The following is a 19,353-nucleotide window of genomic DNA, read 5'->3' on the forward strand; positions in this document are numbered from 1 at the left end:
TGATTATTATTGCTCTCGTTAGTATTTAATTAGAGTGTATAAAGAATTCTAGAAGAATTTCTGTTTTAGCTATTTCCGTTCATCCTTGGTCTGTTTTTTGTGTTGCTAAAAATATCATTCACTTGGTTTCTCCTTAATGTAGAATAGTTACTTGTGAATCACTTGGTCTAAATTTGAAAAATAGTGTTAGGATTACTAAACGAATATGTACAATTCTAAAATCACTGTATCACAGGTACAACTCGATTGATCAATTTCCTCTACTAGTTGACCATCACTAGGGCCCTTAGTGTTTTTTTTTTTTTATTGATTAAAATTTTTGCTAAAATTGAAGTCTTTGCTGATAGAGAGGCCTTTTAAGCTTGTAGTCATAGTAAACCTTTTACTATAATTTTTATATATTAATATTTTAAAAAATATTTTTTAATATTTACTTTTTTTCGTGTGCCTCTTCTCTTTGATACTTAATAGGTAGGAAATACATTAATCGAAAAAAAGGGGTATTAGTGTATTACGGCTATTGAAAAAATCGATCGCGATGGGACTCGAACCCACAATCTCCCGCTCCGGAGGCGAGCGCCTTATCCATTAGGCCACGCGATCTCCTATTTATCGTATCCAATTTGTGTTATGTCTTGATAACAAAGTTTAATATACTTACTCCTTTCGTTGGCAACGATATGCTTTCCAGTAATTTTTTTCCCTCTAAGCTGCCTGCTACTGGTCCCCGTTGTACAGAAAGAACCTGTGTACTGCATTACGCCCAGCTCTGATCCAAACCCCCAGAGACGTCTCTCCCACATCCAATTCAAATATCGAAACTGGTTCTTTCTCTCTCGCGCGCTCTCTTTTAGCTTTTTGTTTTTAAAGCCTAGATTACATCATGTCATGATCTACGTAACACATGCAGTGATGCAGAGTCCACCCCCAAAGCTGCCATTCCCACCTTCCAACCTTGTTTTCTTCCCCTTGTTCGCCTCCTCTCACCCCTTCAATCTATCCATTCCATGCGTTTGAACCCTCTTGGCCGCTTTCGCCTACCGTGCCTCCGCCTAGTCCAATACTGTAAAACGATAGACAGATGAGTTCCACCTTTCATCTTTGTGTTCGAGTCGCTTCAGAGAATCTCCTGGATCCCGCCAAACGGGCTCCGCCAAGGGGTCTCCCCCTGGTTTTTGTCTTTTGAAGCTTCGGGCATCGAAGCGGACAACGGGATGGAGCCGCGTTTCAATTGTGGGAAATTAATTAATGAGTTGACAGTTCTGCCTTTGCCCCCGCGCTGCATCAGCGAAGATTTATGTTTACCAGAAGAAACAATATTTGGTGAGACTAATTGAAGGTCGCGCGATGGACTGTTGGCGCATGCAAAAGCGACCAATCAAGGGATGCCTCTCTGATATCACATCGCCATTAATGAAGGGGGAATTGAACAAGAGACAAAAGGGTTTGTTAGATACTCGACTTCCCAGATCCATCTCTTTCAAAAAAATTCGAAATAGTTTCTGGGTTTGTAAGGGGAGCACTTAAATTGAGTTTTGTATTGTCTCTGTCAATCTGTGCCAGGGAAGCACAGTTTATCAAGGTCCCAGAAAAACAGCCATTGGATATGGATTATCTGTTGATGGCCACGGGAAATTTTCCCATACAAGGTGTTTGATGGAAGGACCGAGTGATTTCATATCAATAGCAGGAGCAGCAGCAGCAGCCGCTGCAGCATCATATAGACCTGTGCTGTACATTCTACGACAGCATTTCCTTCCATCTCATTTTTCCATTTTTCCATTTCTGTGAGAATCTTTTACGGTGATTAGTTGCAAAAAGAAATTTTACGTATGGTTGGTTGATGGAGCTTCTGAACTTAAGAAAGCTCATTCCGATTAAGATTTCTGTGAGAATCTTTTACGGTGATTACTTGGAAAAAGAAAATTTTCGTATGGTTGGTTGATGGAGCTTCTGAACTTGAGAAAGCTCATTCCGATTAAGATTTTACCATGAAACTGCAGAATCCTACACAGGGATTTGCATCTCTGATTGGACTTGTTTCTATTCATGACAAACAGCAACTCGGTGGTAATCCTTGAGTCCTCCAACTCAGGCGAGTGACGACGAAACGAGTGAACTCGACTTTCAAGGAACGCCGAGAAAAGGTCGTCGTGGGTATAAATACATGCAGAGAGCGCCCCGTTCCTTTTCAAACCAGAAGCATCTGTAATCTTCAACTCTTTTCGCTCATTCCTTTCTCGTCATCTGCAAAAGAACAAGATTACCCATCATGGAGAGACGATTGAAACTCGGAATCTCTCGCATGTTTGGTCTCTCTTTCTTCTCCTGCCGAAACACTGATGCTTCTAATATGGCCCAAGACCCCATTTTCATCTCCTGTAGAGATTTTCGGTATCGTCAAAAGCCACCTCTCCCTCCACTACCACCTGTACCTCTACCTCCACCTTTGCGGAGATTTCCCTCCATCTGTCGATCAAGGAAGGCTATGGTTACTGCTGAAAGCCAGAAGGAGACCAGAACGAAACTATGTCCGCCTGCTCCTCCTGCTTCTCCGCTTAATTCTTACTGCAGAATGCAAGAAATTGATGAGAGTGTGGAGAAGGGAAAGAGAAAGAAGAAGCCGAGGTGGAAGAGAAGCTACCGGAGCGTGAAAGATGGCAAGAAAATGTTCAGAGGTAAAGAAACTTTTGACACGATGGTTCCGAGCACATCATCGGCTGACAGTTATTGTTTCTTCAGTAGCGAGGAAGAAAGAGAGGTTGAAGGGACGGGAATGTTATTCTCTCGAAAAAGCTTATCTTCGGATTCTTTCTCGGAATCTCACTGGCGTCGCCGGGCCCGGAGATGGAGGACCGGGCGCAGAAAGACCAGACCCAGCCAAGAAAACTCAAACTCTGACGCGCAGCTGTCGTATCTGCCAAGGAGAGGAAGAGTTAAAGGCGGTTTCCCAGTGGTGAAGCGATCGAGCGATCCCCATGCCGATTTCAGAAGCTCGATGGTGGAGATGATAATGGAGAAGCAGATTTTTGGGGTGCGGGAGCTCGAGCAGCTTCTTTACTGTTTCCTATCTTTGAACTCCCCTTGTCACCATCGTCCCATTCTGGAGGTGTTTGAGGAAATTTGCGAAGCTCTGTTTTGTAATTGGTCTTAAACTTTGTTTACTCTTCTCAGCAGTTCAATTAAACGACCCTGTACTTACGGTTGTTCTTTTTCAATTTGAAATGATATGACTGGAATCTGGAACTAGTCTTTTCGTTGATTTCTTCTCATATCTTGGTGGGTTTCGTCGTTTTCTTCTTGGCGACATTCAGTTTTCTTATCTGTGTTTCAGTATCTGCGTCTGCTCGCAGATTCACCCACATCAGGACATCTTCTTCTGCAATACCGCATCTGCTGTCGTTCCCTCTATTTAGTGTTTCGCAGCTTTTAGTCGTCCTTGCGTTAAGGAGCAACTGTTTTCTTCCATCAACGAGTCATCTACTCAGAATACTTGTCAGAATCGATCTGAGATGGGTTTTACTGAATGAACCCAGAAAATGATATATAATCCAAATATTCTAAAAAGAAAACATATAGTCGCAATCGGATATCTGTTCAAGAATGTCCGTTCAAGTTTCCTGTACCATGGCTTTCGCACAAGGATTCAGATTTTTCGGATACAGCTCTTCAAGAACATCTGTTCAAGTTACCAAAATTATAGATAGTAAGCAGATATTAAGATTTTCGGAATTTTTTAACCATGGTTTCAGAAGCAGAAACGAAACCCATAATAGAATAAAAATCGTCGGGGGGTTGCTTGATTTGAATCTGCAGTAGGAAGACTTAATTTTCTGTTCGCGTTATTCCATGGATTAGGTGAGCCACCGATGTTTCTGTCCCAATAAACACGAAAACTCTCAAAAGTCCAAAGAGGTTTAAATTGGCGTAAAGAAAGACAAAAGTAGGGAAGAATCTGTGTTGCTCGGATCGGCGGAAAAGTAGGGAAATTTTTGTGGCTCCTCGTTTCTTTCAATCGTGGACTAAACAAGAAACGAAGTGTAAGAAGAGCCAAAAGGGCAGGAATTCTGCCCATCTCTCACGTGGCCATTGTATTAATGAAAGTAATACCATCGGGATTCTTTTATCTTCTTCTATAAGAGACCAACTCCGTCGTTAATATATCTACTGAAAAACATAATCCGATCGTCTCTTTCATTTCTATATGATTGGAGGAGTCCAAGGTTAATAATATATGTATTTAAACAGACTTAACCTTCTATGCGGTCATCTCAGCCAAGCAGCAACACATTCGTATTCCAGATCGGCTGAATCGACGCTGGATCCACACTGTGATCACCAAACTCTAGTCAATAAATGTAGTTGCAGATGCAGAGTCGTCAGCTTCAAATGGCAAGCAAACGGAAGAAGAAACAGGGACCAGACAGGCGAGAATTTGAGAGGAAGATGTTGGCCTGTGCAGAGAGAATAAAACCAAAGCTTCCGTTAATGAACCTCCCCTTTTACCCTCCTCGACTGCCGCAAAGAAAGCTCACTTAGGATGCAGACATTTGACAACTAAACCAGCAAATCGGGAGCTTTCTGGAATGGAAAGGAAACGATGGTAGTTTCTGTTTGCGACAGGGACGCAACTTCTCTCTCTTCCGTGAGGGGACTTAGAATAGGTTTATACCTATCGAATTAGGTTATTTGATAGAGAAAAATGACGCTAAACACAAGAATTATGAGGAAATTGATGAAGGCCAAGGCCATACTCATCAATTTAATACAAAATATGCCACCCTTAATCGAATTAAGCAATAATTCAAGGACCATGGCATGGCGGATGGAAAGTTCAAATAGGGGCACTCAGTAACGAAAATACCATCAATGGACCCTGTAACAAGATAGGCCCATAATATATGGACGTACGAGATTTTCAGGCCCAATATATATGGACCTTTAAATTGTGTAGTTTCTATTTACTTATAAGGTGGCAGAGGGGTATGAACCTGGTTCATTCCCACCCATCCTTTCTCTAGCTTTAAAAATAATTGGAAAAAACCCTAAGGTCCTCCATCCTCCCTACTGTCATGCGAGCTTCACACAGTAGAAGAGGAGAGCAAAAAGCCCCTCTCCCCTGATTTTTTTTTTTTTTTGGGGGGGGTGGGTTTATTTTACCAACCAACGAATTGCAGTTTTTTGCAGTTAATGGCTGGATCAACTCTAATTACATAGTTTGAACTTCCAAGGGTAGCGTTTAAGATGCAAAAAAGTTTTACAGCGGAATGTTTTTTTCAAGTATCTTAAGCGAATGATTGAGAAGAAGAAGATGTCTCCTTTTCAGTACCAAGAGAGAGACCAAGAATACAGGAAGCAGCTACCCGAATCAACGGCAACTCAGCGGGGTTACTGTAGGTTGAGAACGAGATGCAATGAAGGAGGATCATTTTATTCCCTGTTCTGTTTGGATCGATGTTTACAAATTCCGCGATATTTTTCATTCCTTTACGTACGTAGACGATCCAAAACTTTATCTAATACGAGCAAGAAATCCAAAGTGGCTTTATCATACAGAATCCAAGAGCAAGATTCGATAATATATAGTAACCTAAAGATTTGAAGGTAAAGGTCCCCTGGGAGATTGCTGGATGAAAAGGGTCCAAGTTGCTTAGATGCCTTACTTTAAGCAGCACAGAGCTGCTCCTGCCTCTCGAAGTTATCTTTTCGTTAGATGATGAGGTACAGAGTGCAGCACTATTGTTTACTCGCTCTCTCACTGAACATCCTTGCCGGGTCTAGTTACTAGAGCTCTGTTGAGAGATTCCAAGCCATTATTAGCAATATGGAATGATCTTCTGGAGGAAATCTACAGAGGGAGAGAGAGAGAATCCACTTATTCGTAGGCTTCTGAAAGGGTGGATTTGACTCATGATGGTGGGTTTGATTTAGTTGCAGACATGATCTGGGTTTGTCTGGGACGAAGGTGCGAGGAAACTAAATCCTGAGCAGAAGCTAGTGTGGAACTGTTTTGAAGTCAAATTACAGAAATGTCTGGAGAGGAGACAGAGGCGACTTCCTCCTGAGTTCTTCTCCTTTTTGCTTTTGGTGCACCCAAGATAGAAAGGTATCCCATCCTGCAACTGGAATCTAAAACATGTGGGAATCACGTTCGAATGATTGAAGGAAGGTCATGGGCAAGTTGCAAGTGGCGGTCCCAAGATCGTAGTGATGCTCAGGCTCACGCTGGGGGAGGAAAGAGAAAGAGATAGGTCACACGTACAGAAGGCCCAATTCAATAGAACAAGAAAACAAGACACAGCTAGCTAGCTGAGGTTGGCTTGGCTTTGGAACAAAGAGAGAGAGATCTGGATGGACATTCCTTCCTCAGCATTTCCTTGGCAGCAGCAGCTGCTGCGCTGCTACTGAATCGTCGCATTCTCGAACCCCTCGCATGCACGTGTTGCCCTTTTCATCTTCCCCATAAAGCACACTACACCGAGCTGGCTACCCATCTCCCTCTTAGTGGACTGTGGGTCCTCTCCTTCCATCTTTTCTCATCTCAATCTCTTCTCTGAAACTGATCTAGGGTTTAATATCACAAACGGCATAACAAGAGAAGTTAAGGTTCTTGATTTACGGTTGCAAAAAGTGGTACCGGATCTCAGATATCACTAAAGATGGTGAAGGTCACCGACACGGATGGATCTTGTTGAGGGGAAGAGGGAAAAAGGCCGACGTGAGACGCTTAGAAGCACTCTGGAACTTAGAACCTCCGTGGTCCACCCCGCCATGTGCTTCCTGATAACTCCATAAAAAATTTCTACATAGAAGCTGGCAGTTGAATCAGGTGAGAGGACTCTGTCCTGCCCAAACCAGAGAAGAATGCGACAATTAGCAATTATAATAACAAAGAAAAGATGGGTAACAAAGTGGGGAAGTAGGTAAAATCAGAAAGAAGAAGGAAGAGGGTTTATGTGTGAGAGAGAAAGAACTGACTGGCGTGCTGCTGGTTATGTCTCAAGTGGGTTACCTGCCAATACCGTCTGTGGGACGAAGTCAGACATTTGCTGGAAGTAAAGAAGGTAGGAGCCATGAAGGGATGGCCGCTAGATCTGGTAGGCCCTCGCAATTATTCCCATCCCGTTTGCTTGTCCTTAAATAGGGTTTTAGGAGAAGGCAACCCATGATGTTGATATCTCTGGTCTTTCCTTCTCAATCATTCCTTCTGCTCCATCCATCTACAAATAACTCTCTTTTTCTCTTTGCTGGTGCCTTTATTCGTTTCCCGAAGATTCGATATCTGTGTGCAAGTGTTCGTCATCTGCGATGGTCGTGGGAATAAACCATACCAGCCACACCTCCAACTCTATTACTAAATCAATCCTAGAAGAAATGGAATAACTCAACTGTGTGAGTTTTTCAATATTTTTAAACATTTCGACACTGTTAAGAAAATTTTATTTTATTTTATTTTAAAAGGTTTAGTGCTTGAAGAAGAATTCTCCTTTTTATCTTAGTAATTGTCCTCTCTCTGTGTGTCTGTCTCTCCTTCGTTCATATTTACTCATTTCTGCAACTCATACAAGAGTGCTTTGATACTGGAGTTTGAATATGGTGGAGCGGACCGGTGGAAACGATGAATTAAGGAAATAGGCATTCGACAAGAAGCTGATGATGCATTTATGTCTTGGGGACGGATTGGGGCAAAAGGAAAGGGACGGTGAGCATGAATGCATATACTGGCTCGTAAATGAGTGGTCCATTTGGGATGAGAATCAATAGCAGCCTCAAGATGAGCTTTTCCTTTCATGGCTTTGAAGAAAAAGGGCATCAATAAATCTGAAAAAAAAAAAAACAGATGGAACTTGGAAGAGCCAGTTATCTGAATTGCTCGCTGTGACTCAGACAGGGCAAGAAAGAAAGAATCAACGAAGTGATACATAAAATCTCAAGACAACATGAGAAAAGAACATTAGAATCCTAAAACCTCTCTCGTTTCAAATCCAAAACATCATCATCATCATCACCACCACCAACAATAATGAACAAATATGAAGAAAAGAAAGAACAGCTAAGTACCACCTCCCTTAGTCTTAATCTAATCAAACATAGTCATCCCCTAGTTGGAAAAATGGTGATATACAAACCATGGTTACCGAGTTCACAGGAGCCCCAACCAAAACCAATTTTGCTGATTAATCTAGAGATCAAGTTAAGCCTCTTTCAGGCTGTTCCTCGTAGTTAAATCTCTCACTAGGAGTGTCGATCGCCTACTACTGTAAGAGTGTCAGTGCATCATATTCCAACTGATCACTGTGTGAACCGAGTAACTATGACACAAGCTATACAAACATTTTTGGCTTTATGCAGAGCTCTCTTCCCCCACCCAGATGGTTGCACCAGGGAGCTCTGATTTGTATGGATCGATCATGGATTTCTCCTCACTTCCTTTTTCTTTTTCTTCGTGTCTTCATTTGTTCACCTTGTCAGTTTCTCTCCTCGTCCATCTTCTCGATCTCCTCTTTGTTTTAAGTTGTTCAAGGTTTTTCCTTTCTGTTGTGATTCAGGAACGGGTTGGCAGCGGACGGTAGAAGGCCGTGAATTGCTTTGTCCTCGGCTCTGCAAGAGCGCTCGATGTCTTGAGCAATTCTGACGGCGTCCATGGATGCTCCGAGGAGGCCCCTCTTTGTAAACCCCACTGCGTAAAGCCCGCACTCTCCTTTCCATCCGTTAGGGAAAGGCTTCCTCGGCAACCCATCTCTCTCCGAGAAGAATTCTCTCTCCTGAAAATGACCGATCAGTGTGATCAATCAAAGGCAGATAGCAAAAGCAAAAGCTGCGATTGTCGATTTTAACGAAATGACCCAAACAACCAAATCAATCAGAGGCAAATAATCAAGAAAAGTAAAAGCCCACTACGATACAAACTGAGAGCAGAAAATTTTACTTCATTTATGCTCGACTTACTTTCAACCAAGAGGGTACATTACTCCTGTAGCCCGTCGCCAGGATCATCGCGTCCAACTCCTCTACCTTGCCATCCACGAACTCGGCTCCTCTCTTCGTCAGTCTCTTTATCCCACGACATACCTGTAATCCCAAAAACATATTTTACTCAATACATAACAAGCGGCACGTTATCAATATTCATGGGATATGATCGGACAAAGGCGGCTTCGATTTCCAACAGTAACTGACCTTGATTTCTCCGGATTTGATCTTGGCGAGGGTCCCGACGTCCAAGACGGGCGTCTTCCCAGAGATGTTCTTGAGCTGGAGAGGCCCGAGTCGGGGCCGGTCGAGACCTAACCGAGCTGTGTCACCGAGCATCAGCCAGGAAATGAGTAGAAGGAAGCGATCCACCATTTGTACGGGGAACCATTTGAGCAACCACATGGAGACCCCAAAAGTCGATTTCCCAAACATCTCCCGAGGCAAAACGTGCAACTGAGAAGACCGAAGAATCGGAGTAAATATCTACTGTATGTTGTCAACACTGTCTTTTCTGTTATAGAAAGGTGTAATGCAGACAAAGAACGAAAGAGAGTGCTTCATTCATATTCATATATATAATGGTTGGCATGAACAGAAAGAAAGAAGGTAAAAAGGAAGTACAGAAGCCCCGCGTGCAGACGCATCCCAAGAAAGTTAAGAACGGAAGATTTTTTTTTTTAAAAAAAAGGAAGAACAAAAGAAAAAAAGGGCGGGGAAAAGCCAACAGCGAGATCAACTAGTTAATCTTCCTCCAATTAAACTAAGCCTGAACCGAGCAAAAAACCTACCCTAGGTAAGAAAAAGAAAATCTTTGGAAATACATAGGTAGTATCACAGTGAAGAAGATTGGAGTTGCACGAACTGTTCGAGATACTGAGAAGGATCCTGTTTTTCATGTACAATTTTATGGGAGAGAAATGATCATTCATATGGGGTATTGCTGGTGTGCTCGGAATTTACAGACAGAATATTACATCCTCTTCAGTATCTGGTAACCGTATCAGATCTTTTGATAATTCCGGAATTTGATTACGTTTCATTTTTTTAACGAGAGAGCCGGAAATTCAGTGAAGGAAATAAGCAAGGAATCATGTATGTTGGTCTGAGCTTTTGATCAAAGATCGAGATTTGAGGAAAGGAGGAGGGTACGTGTAATCCAGTAGGGGGGGTTGGAGGTGGGGGGAGAGGAGCGGGAGAGAAGGTGTAGGACGAAGAAGACGAAGAAGAAAATCCACAAGCCAAGTATAAGGATAAGCTGTCTAGTGAAACCTACCGAATCTCTTACTACAAGAGACGGACGAGCATTGTTGTTGCAGAGATCCAAGCAAACTTCCATGCCCGAATTGCCACAACCTACCACCAACACTCTCTTTCCACGAAAGTCATCTCCACTCTTGTACAAGCTGGTGTGAACAATGGGACCCGCAAAATCTTCCATCCCGCCGATCCCCGGCATAACGGCCTCGGCATTTTCGCCGGTGGCGACGACAAGCCACCGGCAGAGGTACTCGGTCTCCTCCTTCTTGGGACCAGTAGTCCGCACCCGCCAGATTCCGACCGCCTGATCGTACTCTGCACTTTCTACTGTCTCATTGAACGTGGGGGATAGCTCGAACTTGCGGACGTAGTTCTCCAGGTAGGCGATGAACTGCTGCTTGGTGGGGTACGTTGGAAAGGAAACAGGGAAGGGCATGAGCGGCAGCTCGCAGAATTGCTTGGGCAGGTGGAGGCGGAGTCTGTCATACGTCTTGAGTTGCCAGAGCGACGCTATGCAATTGGCCCGCTCAATGATCACGCTGGGGACTCCCCGTTCCTTGAGGCATGCGGCCGCGGCGAGGCCGGAGGGACCGGCGCCGACGATGACAGGGCCCAGAACCAACATGCGCCTTCTCGTCCCGCGGCCGTCTCCTAACGGATCATGGGATCGCTTCCCTTCCATCTCTCTGAAGCAGTCCATTAACCCAGCTGCTGCTACTTACTAGTAATGGTGGTGTTTAGTGACACAGTTATTTGCTGTGTTCCTTTCTCTTACAGTAAGAGCAACTGAAAGAGGGAGAGAGAGAGGGGATATTTCATGCAAAACCCAGAAAGAAGAACGTGAGAAGGAGATTGATTTAGGGTTGAGAAAGGCCGATAGAGAGAAGATTACGAGGAAGTTGAACTCCCCCTCACTAAATAGGAGAATCAGCTCCTGCTTTGTAGGGATGGATTCGGAAGGCTTATCCGAACGGGAGAATGGGTAATTACTTCTCTCTCTCTCTGAGTTTTTCTTTTCCTTTTTCTGTCGATTGTGAATGTTGTGAGGCGGAGAGTAGGAGGCAGAGACGAAGTGGCAAAGGGAGAGAGAAATAGACGAGAGAGTGAGTCCAGGGTGAAGGAAAAAATAATAATAATAATATATATATATATATATATATATATATATATATACACACGTTTACAGCTTTATATACACCCCTTTTGCTGCTAGGGAAAAATTGAAATGGAATGCACCATAAATGGCAACAAAGTGAAAATGGAAAAGGGGCAAGTCTCTTTAATTTATAGTCCCATTAATTACTAGTATTAACAAACAAGCACCTTGAGAGAAAAAACCAAGAGAGAAAAGTGCCCCTTTTGAGTGTGAAACATCACTCATCTCTGCTTTGTGGGTTTTGCAATTTCCTGAAACTCAGAAGTCCTCTCTTTCTTAGACTCAGGAATGTCTTGAAAGAGAGAGAGAGAGAGAGAGAGAGAGAGAGAGAGATGGGGAGGACAAGCGCCTGATGGATGGGCAATGCCTTGTCACAGAGTCAAGAGGGTCCCTGCTATGAGGGTTTTAGATATTCTTCAGAGATCGGATAGCCCATGAATATTGGAGCCCATGACATGGTGAATGGTTGGAACCTGTCTTTTGAGATATCACAACAGGAATTTTAACACCTATTTTAGGGTGCATTATCCACTCATTAATGTCTTTTGCCCTTTTTTTCCCCTGCTTATTCTATAAGTTTGGTGAGGCCTAGAACAAGGTCATCTTGCCCACCCTCTCCTTGCAAAATCCCTTTCAGACATTTTGTCAAACACTTGGGTGTATTACTATTTTTGTTACACAGAAAAATCACATGGGAAACAAAAAAAACTGGGAGGCCATGCTTAGTATTCGATTCATCATCTTAAATTGCTTCGTCCCCAAGCTGGTTCGTAGGTATTTGCAACCGTCTTTCTCTTTTATTTGTTCTATTTTTTCCTGTTTTTTTTTTGGTTTTTTGAACTAAACACTTGGAAGTAGCGTTGAAGGAGTGTTCGATTGGGAGAGAGAGAGTCATGAACCCAGGAATCTCTGAGTATCTCCCCATTTGCTTAACTAACTGGAATTCTCCTCAACCATTGGAAGAATGTTTCCTCGCTCAAGACTCAAGTGAGCTTTTCCCTTACCTTTCACTCTTTTCCATTTTTGAAACTCTCAACTCCTCAGGTAGCTTACTGACCAGTTCTGCCAAAGAGTAATGAAGAGTAAACTCTTTTTCTCAGTAAGTGCATCATGCTGCGAGTTTGATGACATATTCTTGAGATAGGGCAGCATGAACACTCACTCGACCACCACTGTGATGCTGGAGCCAGCTCACTTGAGCACACTGGCAAGGTGATGGGTCGTCTCTGCAATATAACTACATTAGGATAGATACCGTTTTCATGCCATTGGAGGGGCCTCGACTAGAGCTTGATTGTTCATAGACCATTGCCCTACCAAAGCTGATCACTTGGAGGTTCCCTGGAAATCCATCGTAGATTCTCCATGCGTCTCATCATGCGATCAAGACTCGACGGAGGTCTCATCATGTGGGGATTCCTATTGCTTCTGTACTGAGTCACTGGTTATTTGATTCGCATGGATACTCACAAGGAATATCCTGTGGAAGCGGGTAGATGGCATAGGGAAGAAGTGGTTCTTCAAGTGGGTCGATAAATCACATGTTAGATTTAACTTTTTAACTTGAGAATCTGACTGTCCCATATGGATCCACGATTGGAAAGATTCTATATGCTCTACTACTCTTATGACCTCCATTAATCATTTCAAACTGGACCCAATCCAGGAATGGAGGTGAGCATGCCAAGTAAACAGTTTCCTGTGTCAGATGAAAGGAGAGAGAGACGTCGATGGGATTAAAGGTAGGATATTTGAGGAGCATTTCTTCGTCCCCTGAAACATTGGAACCGGACCAGGGGCTGAGACCTTCAAAAAGCTGATTTGAAGCCCAAAAGAGCCGTATTCTTTCTCACTTTCTTGACCACTTGGACCCTGCCAGGCATAAAATGACAGTAGGTAGGTCCCCTCCTCTGGTTCTTTCACTCTCACAGAGAGTTCACTGAAGACTAATGTGTTTTTATATAATTTCCAAATTGCTATGTACTGAAGACTGAATCGTATCTTGTTCCTATCAACTTTTCCAAAGATCAAACTATTGCCTCTCCCGAGATGATTATTATCACCCCACTTCAATCACTCTCTCTCTCTCCTTCTCCCTCTTTTCTCTCTAGCTTCCGTCAAACCCAAAGTGATTCAACTGTAATTCGAATAACAAGTAGTAATACTTGGAAGTTTGAAGAGTTCAATTACAATTTGGATATCTATTCATGCTCCAACTTATCTGTAATTGTGTGTAATTATGGGCATTCAACACTAATCACTAGATGGATAAGAGAGAAAAGAGAGAAAAGATGTCTTGTAATGGATTGGTCTTCGGTGATGTTTTATTTCATTATCCTATGTGGCACATATTTAGGCTGCAGATCAAGTTCACTAAAAAGTGAGTCGTTGCAATTAGAAAAAGGAGAAAGGAAAAGCTCACTATGATGGGTACTGTTCAGTCCAGTGGAAGCTTCACCATGTTAAGTATTATGTAAAAACTGATGGAGATCGAATCCCATTTCCTCCACTATCATCTTTCTTAAAGAGCAGGTCAAAAGCTTCCTCTGACCTTATTTAGCTTCTGGGCTAAGAGTTTGATGTCGGCCTTCAGCTAGAGGGAACATAGGTGAGACTTGCACTAGATTAAATGATAATTTTGTTCCTCACTACAAGGTAAAACACTAAAGATCCTAGCAGTAACCAAAATTTCCTCTCTTCAACATGGTTTCTAAGTAGAAAAAGACATGAATAGTCAAGGCAAAGGATACATGTAGCAGGTGAGACTTGTCTATTTCCTTTGATGAGTCGGTCTGAGGATCATCCTTCGGATCTGTAACATGTTTTATTATTTTCTTCAAGAACAAGTGGGTGAAGTACCATGAAGAAGATGCTGATGCTTTTAGTACTTCTCAAATGTAAATCAAGAATCCTTGATTGTGGGTTGAGTTGACAATCGAACATTGTTTAGTTAAATCAAAGCATAATTAAGAGGTTATGCTTAGGAGATCACAGTCCACTCCTTTTAAGTCTTACCCAACTGTGGTGTGTGACAAGTAGAAATGGATATAATATTCAAATGAGTTATCGTGACACTAAAGTGAAGCACAAAGAAAGTAGGGCATCTCATCTTTTAAGTGTTTAGAAAAGATTCACGCCAAACTTCTTAAAGATCTTACTCGGCTGTGTACATCAGCCAATGTTTCCTTTTCAAAAATGCATCTTTTGGATGAATTCTTTAGTGGGAATTTTTATTTTTTTAACATGTATTGCCTCTTTAAACGTTCAAATTCTATTAACCATTGTTGATAGGTATTTTCCTGCTATAAAGCAAATTGATACTTTGTACTCATTTGTTGACTTGTCCTACAATAAAGCATCTTATTAGTTTTAATTCTCTTTCTCATCCTAGAAATGGACTTCTAATAAGTAATGTAATGTCACAAGATCGAGTTTTCGTCGTTCTTCGTCCCAAGTTACTGTACTGTATATCTATCCTAGAGGGAACTACAGTGTATGATACTGTAGAGAACTGAAGCCAATGATACTTGAATGGGTTTTTAAAGTGAATTCATGGATTTCTACTTAGTCCTATTCACCCAGCAATGGTACTTGAATGGGTTTCATGGATCTCTACTTAGTCCTTATTCACCCAGCAACATCACTAACCATGCAAAAGGCAGCAAATCAACCAACATTACTCAATCCTCATTTGTGAATTCTATAAGACTTAACTCCTATAACCACCATCAATAAGGAAACTCATCACAAGAAGAAAACTAATAAGGGAAAGGCATTCTCTTACCTGTTACATGACATCTCATGCTTCAATGAACACAGCTCGAAATGGAGTGATTCCAAGAAAAGGAATACCAAATACCAAGGTAACTCCTTTTTGGGTGGAAAACCATGGCCCCATTTTAAAGTGCTTGATCATCTAAAATAAGCTTCACGACAATGTTGGTTCTAGGCTTCACAAGTGAATCAGCACTTACCTAAGCTCCTGAAAAAGCCTGATTTTGGTGAGATCAGATGCTCAGAAGGCTGGACAAGTATACCAGGTCCCTCTACAATGCTGCTTCCGTCAGGCTTAGTAATTAAATAATCTGTCACTTTTGCTTAGCTTGCTTCTAACCTTAAAAATAATTATGCTTTGGCTTTCTTTTCAGTATTTTTTTTCCCGTTGGTGAGTGTACTAGTCATGCCCAAATCTTCCAGCTAGTTCACTAGATGACAGTCGACTGATATATAGTGGTTATTATAGTTCCATTAGCTTGAAGCAAATCGTTTTTGGCAGGTATAGTGGATGCTTCTATGCTTGGTTTGATCACCTAATCCAAGCAACAAAAACTCCTTTCAGGTCAGATTGGCTTGAGTTAGGTCAGTTTCACAAATGATCAATGACAAAAGCAGATAAAGAGGTAAGATAATGTAATCCTATTGCATCTTTTTAACTGCATGAAATGATGTTTTGTTTAGTGTTAAGCTGTCTATTATACTGATAGAGTGATATCTAGTTCATTCATGAATATAATCAGATGGACTTGGTTTAGGGCTTTACTGTGGCCTGAAAATATGATTTTGAAAAACTAATTCTCTCAATCATCAAACAGTTTGAAAAATCTTAGAACCTTTTAGAGCCTCATTAGCTTTACACTTTTTCTTATAAGATTTTTCTTTTCTGTTGTTTCTACTTCTCTGTATCTTCGTCACCTTTGGTCGCCTTCTTAATGAATTCCTTTTCTCATTATCGTAGAAAAATAATGAAAAAGAAGGAAGGTTTCTGTGCTATCATGGCACCAAATCTCATATCACAGTTTGGAAATTCTTTATATGAAGACTGATAATGACCTCGCCATTGAAAAGATGAAAAGAAAATTCTTCTTCGAGGGGACCGCGACCGATTTCGTCATGCATGATGAGAAGAAACTGATGAAAAGTAAAGAATCCTCACAGCTCAAATAAAGTAAAGACTATGAAGTCGCATCCGTATTAATCATTCTCCCCGCGTTCATTCGAGAGATCCCTTACTTCATGGCTTCACTTCCACATTAAAACCAGTCTTCGAGTCTTTTTTTTTTTTTTTTCTTTTTCTTTTCAAAAGAGTATAATTCATACCCAGTGGTGCCTTTATTACTGTTGAAATTAGTTTGAGCCTCTGAAGCAGCTAAGACGAAGAAGAAGAGAAGAATCCTGCAACTTTGCACCTTTTGTTTGGGATGATTGCCTCCACTCTCTGCCCCTTCCATGGAACAAAGTAAATAAGACATTAGAATCATTTCGTCCACTCCCCTCTGAAACCTTTTCTCTCGCCATTACTCGTGTCTTAGTCACTTAAGATATCTCAAAGCTTTGATTAGACAGTCGTGGGTCGGAGCGCCATTACTCGTTTCTATTTCTTTATTACAACCTTTTTGTTTTTTTTTCTCGATTCTAACCAGTTGCATCATTCGCAAGCATCAAAAGCCTGCTTTTTCTCCTAATAAACTATGAAAAGACAGTTGCTGCTGAACAAAGAGGATTTCCCATTGGGGACACAGGATGGATCTTCTTTACTTCATGACGATATGAGACTCGGACTAGTGTCCTTGAACAGGGATTTTCATGGAGTTCTGGGCATGGGAAGAAAAGGTGTAATTAGTGGTGGGCGACACTCAGATACCCACTAGAAATGCTAACAAAATCTGTAGGGCTTGGTTACAGAGATGATTACAGACGCATTAGTGAGGAAAAAAAAGAGAAGAATGGAGGATTTCGATTCAGCTCTAGTGGGTTTCCATGTGATAAGAGAAAAGCAGAGGCTAGTGCGCATTCAAATTGCATCAACCCATTGCCCAACGAAATAATATTAATCCAACTTACAATTAGGACGGCTAAACGGAGAGGTAAAGAGACAAGTCCGGTTCTCTTCATCCCAAATGGACTCGCCACCTTGTTTTAATTCGTAGTTTCTGATCATGGAACTCGGTAATCCCTACCCAATCGCCAAAGCTTCACTGCTTTGCTGTCACCCAGAAATGGGACAAGTCTCCTCTGATTTATCGGAGAAAAACCACCGATCGGACGCCCTTATTGATGAACAGAACAGTAGTTCAGCGTAGACTTTTCAATTAGTTGAACTGGAGCTAAAATTTGATCGTAAAAGATGAAAATCTATGGATCGTGCTACAAGAATCATCATTGAAGAAAGTAAGAGAGGACCCGGCTCCATTATCACCACCCTGATCTTCCTTTTCTAATCAGGGATTCTCCTTTGACGGCAAAAACATGCAATGACTTTATTTTCTACTCGAGTATTTCAAGTAAAGAAGTGTATGATTGTTTGATGATCAGGGCTCAATTCCTTTTCTTCCATTTTACAAACACTTGAACTTTATCGAATTCAGGCTACTTCTCCTCATTCCTATACCAAGCTTGATACCCATAGTTAGTAGTTCATGATTACGGACTCGATCCTTTCGCTGGACTCGAAATTTATGGACTCCCTTAACTGTCAGTTGGGCCTACTTTGATGAAACTGCAATTCTAGCTGGATCTTAGAACGCAAAGGAGTTGGGTTTTTGTAATGCTTATGGGCCGCCCGGGTACGTTTTGATGACCCACTCAAATTAGGGTGGACCCATCTCAGAAAAGGGAACCGAAATATTTCGTCTCATAATATTGACTGCAATCGGGACCATTTATTCCTATGGATTATATAGACGACTCAGATTATCTCCAAGGGTGAAACCTTATCAGGAGACTTCCTCGATGGAAGTGGAAGTGAAGGAGAGAAGACATCAAACTGAAGGCCACTTCAATGGTGGCTAAAAGGAAACAGCCACGGGACCTAAGATATCATCGTCTTCACCTAACAAACGGGACAAGATTGAAGAATAAAAACTTCCTCTTGAGTAATCCATACAGTTTTATCATAATTCCTTTGAATGAACAAACCTTGACAAATAACGGGATCGATCCTTTGTACATAAAAAGCTCAGCTGAAGGAAAATCCCGATTCTCTGGCACTGCTCGTCAGGCATTACGCCGGCGGCAAAAGTGGCAGCTGCCGGACGTCAATGGGAGGAACTCAGCGTACATCTCCATGAAGAAGCTGTTGAAGATGTCGACATAGATGGGGCATTTGATGCGGGAATAGTAGTGCAAGACTTCCTCGATGTCGACAACATGTTCGACGTTTCTGGCGTCCAGTTGCTCGAGTTTCTTCAGCCCCTCGGCCAAGGTGCAGCACAGCTCCACTCTTAAATCCTGAGAGAACGAGTCTTCTTCTTCTTCTTCTTCTTCTTCTTCCTTCCCAGCTCTTCTTTTAATTCGTTTCTCATTATCTTCTCTCGCTTGGAGCTGCTGTCTCTCTTCAGAAGACCGGACCGTTGTCAAACCCATGAAGCTTCCATTGTAAACATCCTCATCTTTCTCTTTGATCATCTGCAACTTCTTCTTTCTTTTCTGCTTCTTTTTCTTCTCTTGAGTAGCAGTAGTACTGATCTCCCATTGCTGAGAGAAACAGTCGAAGAAATTATCCAACTCTCTGAAGCTCCGGTGAAGGTGCTTGGCGTCCCCCCCAGCAAGAGTCTTGGGCAGCCTCTGATACCCACCGGAGAAAAAGGACTTGACGCTGTGGAGGGTATCCTTGAGAAGAGCCCTGGCTTTGGAGAAAGAGCCCTTCAGTAGCATCTCTTCCGTTTCCAAACAATGCAAGGACGAAATCAAAGCCGGGATAATCCCTTCAGTGCGACGCTGGTTTGTCATTTAATTATAGTTGGTGCAGGGATGACAAGAGATGAGACAAAGAAGTTGAAGCTTCTTGCCCTTTTTTGGTCGAGAAGAAAGGCCGGGGAAGGAGAGAGAGGATCGCTCTCTAACATCAAACGCGTCTGCTACTCCTTTTCTGGCTTTCATCTAAACGCTCTAGGGTTGGGACCCTTTGGATTCTCTATTAAATCTAATTCTGCACTCTGTACTCGCATCATTTTCCCCGTTTTTTT

At 42.1% G+C, this 19,353-nt stretch overlaps 3 protein-coding genes and 1 non-coding gene across 4 annotated transcripts; 1 reads left to right on the top strand and 3 right to left on the bottom strand.

Annotated features, from left to right (window-relative positions):
- Positions 1–530: 530 nt before the first annotated feature.
- TRNAR-CCG (transfer RNA arginine (anticodon CCG)) lies at positions 531–603 on the bottom strand. The gene has a single exon. It is a non-coding gene; the product is annotated as a tRNA-Arg (tRNA).
- A 1,669-nt stretch (positions 604–2,272) lies between these two features.
- On the top strand, positions 2,273–3,156 carry LOC137946744 (transcription repressor OFP8-like). The gene has a single exon (XM_068793054.1). The coding sequence runs from the start codon at positions 2,273–2,275 to the stop codon at positions 3,152–3,154; it is 882 nt and encodes a 293-aa protein (XP_068649155.1). The 3' UTR covers positions 3,155–3,156.
- Positions 3,157–8,335: 5,179 nt separating this feature from the next.
- Positions 8,336–10,933, bottom strand: LOC137945723 (indole-3-pyruvate monooxygenase YUCCA6-like). The gene is made up of 4 exons (XM_068791712.1): positions 10,250–10,933; positions 9,181–9,429; positions 8,950–9,072; positions 8,336–8,765 (listed from the first exon to the last, which is right to left on the bottom strand). The coding sequence occupies exons 1-4, from the start codon at positions 10,931–10,933 to the stop codon at positions 8,520–8,522; spliced, it is 1,302 nt and encodes a 433-aa protein (XP_068647813.1). The 3' UTR covers positions 8,336–8,519.
- A 7,235-nt stretch (positions 10,934–18,168) lies between these two features.
- LOC137946745 (uncharacterized) lies at positions 18,169–19,117 on the bottom strand. The gene has a single exon (XM_068793055.1). It carries the CDS (start codon positions 19,115–19,117, stop codon positions 18,383–18,385), a length of 735 nt encoding a protein of 244 aa, XP_068649156.1. The 3' UTR covers positions 18,169–18,382.
- Between the last annotated feature and the right edge of the window lie 236 nt (positions 19,118–19,353).

The sequence above is a fragment of the Aristolochia californica genome, unplaced genomic scaffold, assembly GCF_029961685.1.
Source record: "Aristolochia californica isolate CCGP_79_NKW_82.1479 unplaced genomic scaffold, dmAriCali1.0.hap1 SCAF_12, whole genome shotgun sequence".
Classification (NCBI taxonomy): Eukaryota; Viridiplantae; Streptophyta; class Magnoliopsida; order Piperales; family Aristolochiaceae; genus Aristolochia; species Aristolochia californica.

What these genes read in the sequence shown, in the direction of transcription:
- LOC137946744 (XM_068793054.1), top strand. Translation starts at nt 2,273, where the DNA reads ATGGAGAGACGATTGAAACTCGGAATCTCTCGCATGTTTGGTCTCTCT.
- LOC137945723 (XM_068791712.1), bottom strand. Translation starts at nt 10,933, where the DNA reads ATGGACTGCTTCAGAGAGATGGAAGGGAAGCGATCCCATGATCCGTTA. An exon ending in TCAAATCCGGAGAAATCAAG is followed by an intron (nt 9,073 to 9,180) that starts GTCAGTTACTGT and finishes TTGGGATTACAG; the next exon opens with GTATGTCGTGGGATAAAGAG. An exon ending in ATGTACCCTCTTGGTTGAAA is followed by an intron (nt 8,766 to 8,949) that starts GTAAGTCGAGCA and finishes GGTCATTTTCAG; the next exon opens with GAGAGAGAATTCTTCTCGGA.
- LOC137946745 (XM_068793055.1), bottom strand. Translation starts at nt 19,117, where the DNA reads ATGACAAACCAGCGTCGCACTGAAGGGATTATCCCGGCTTTGATTTCG.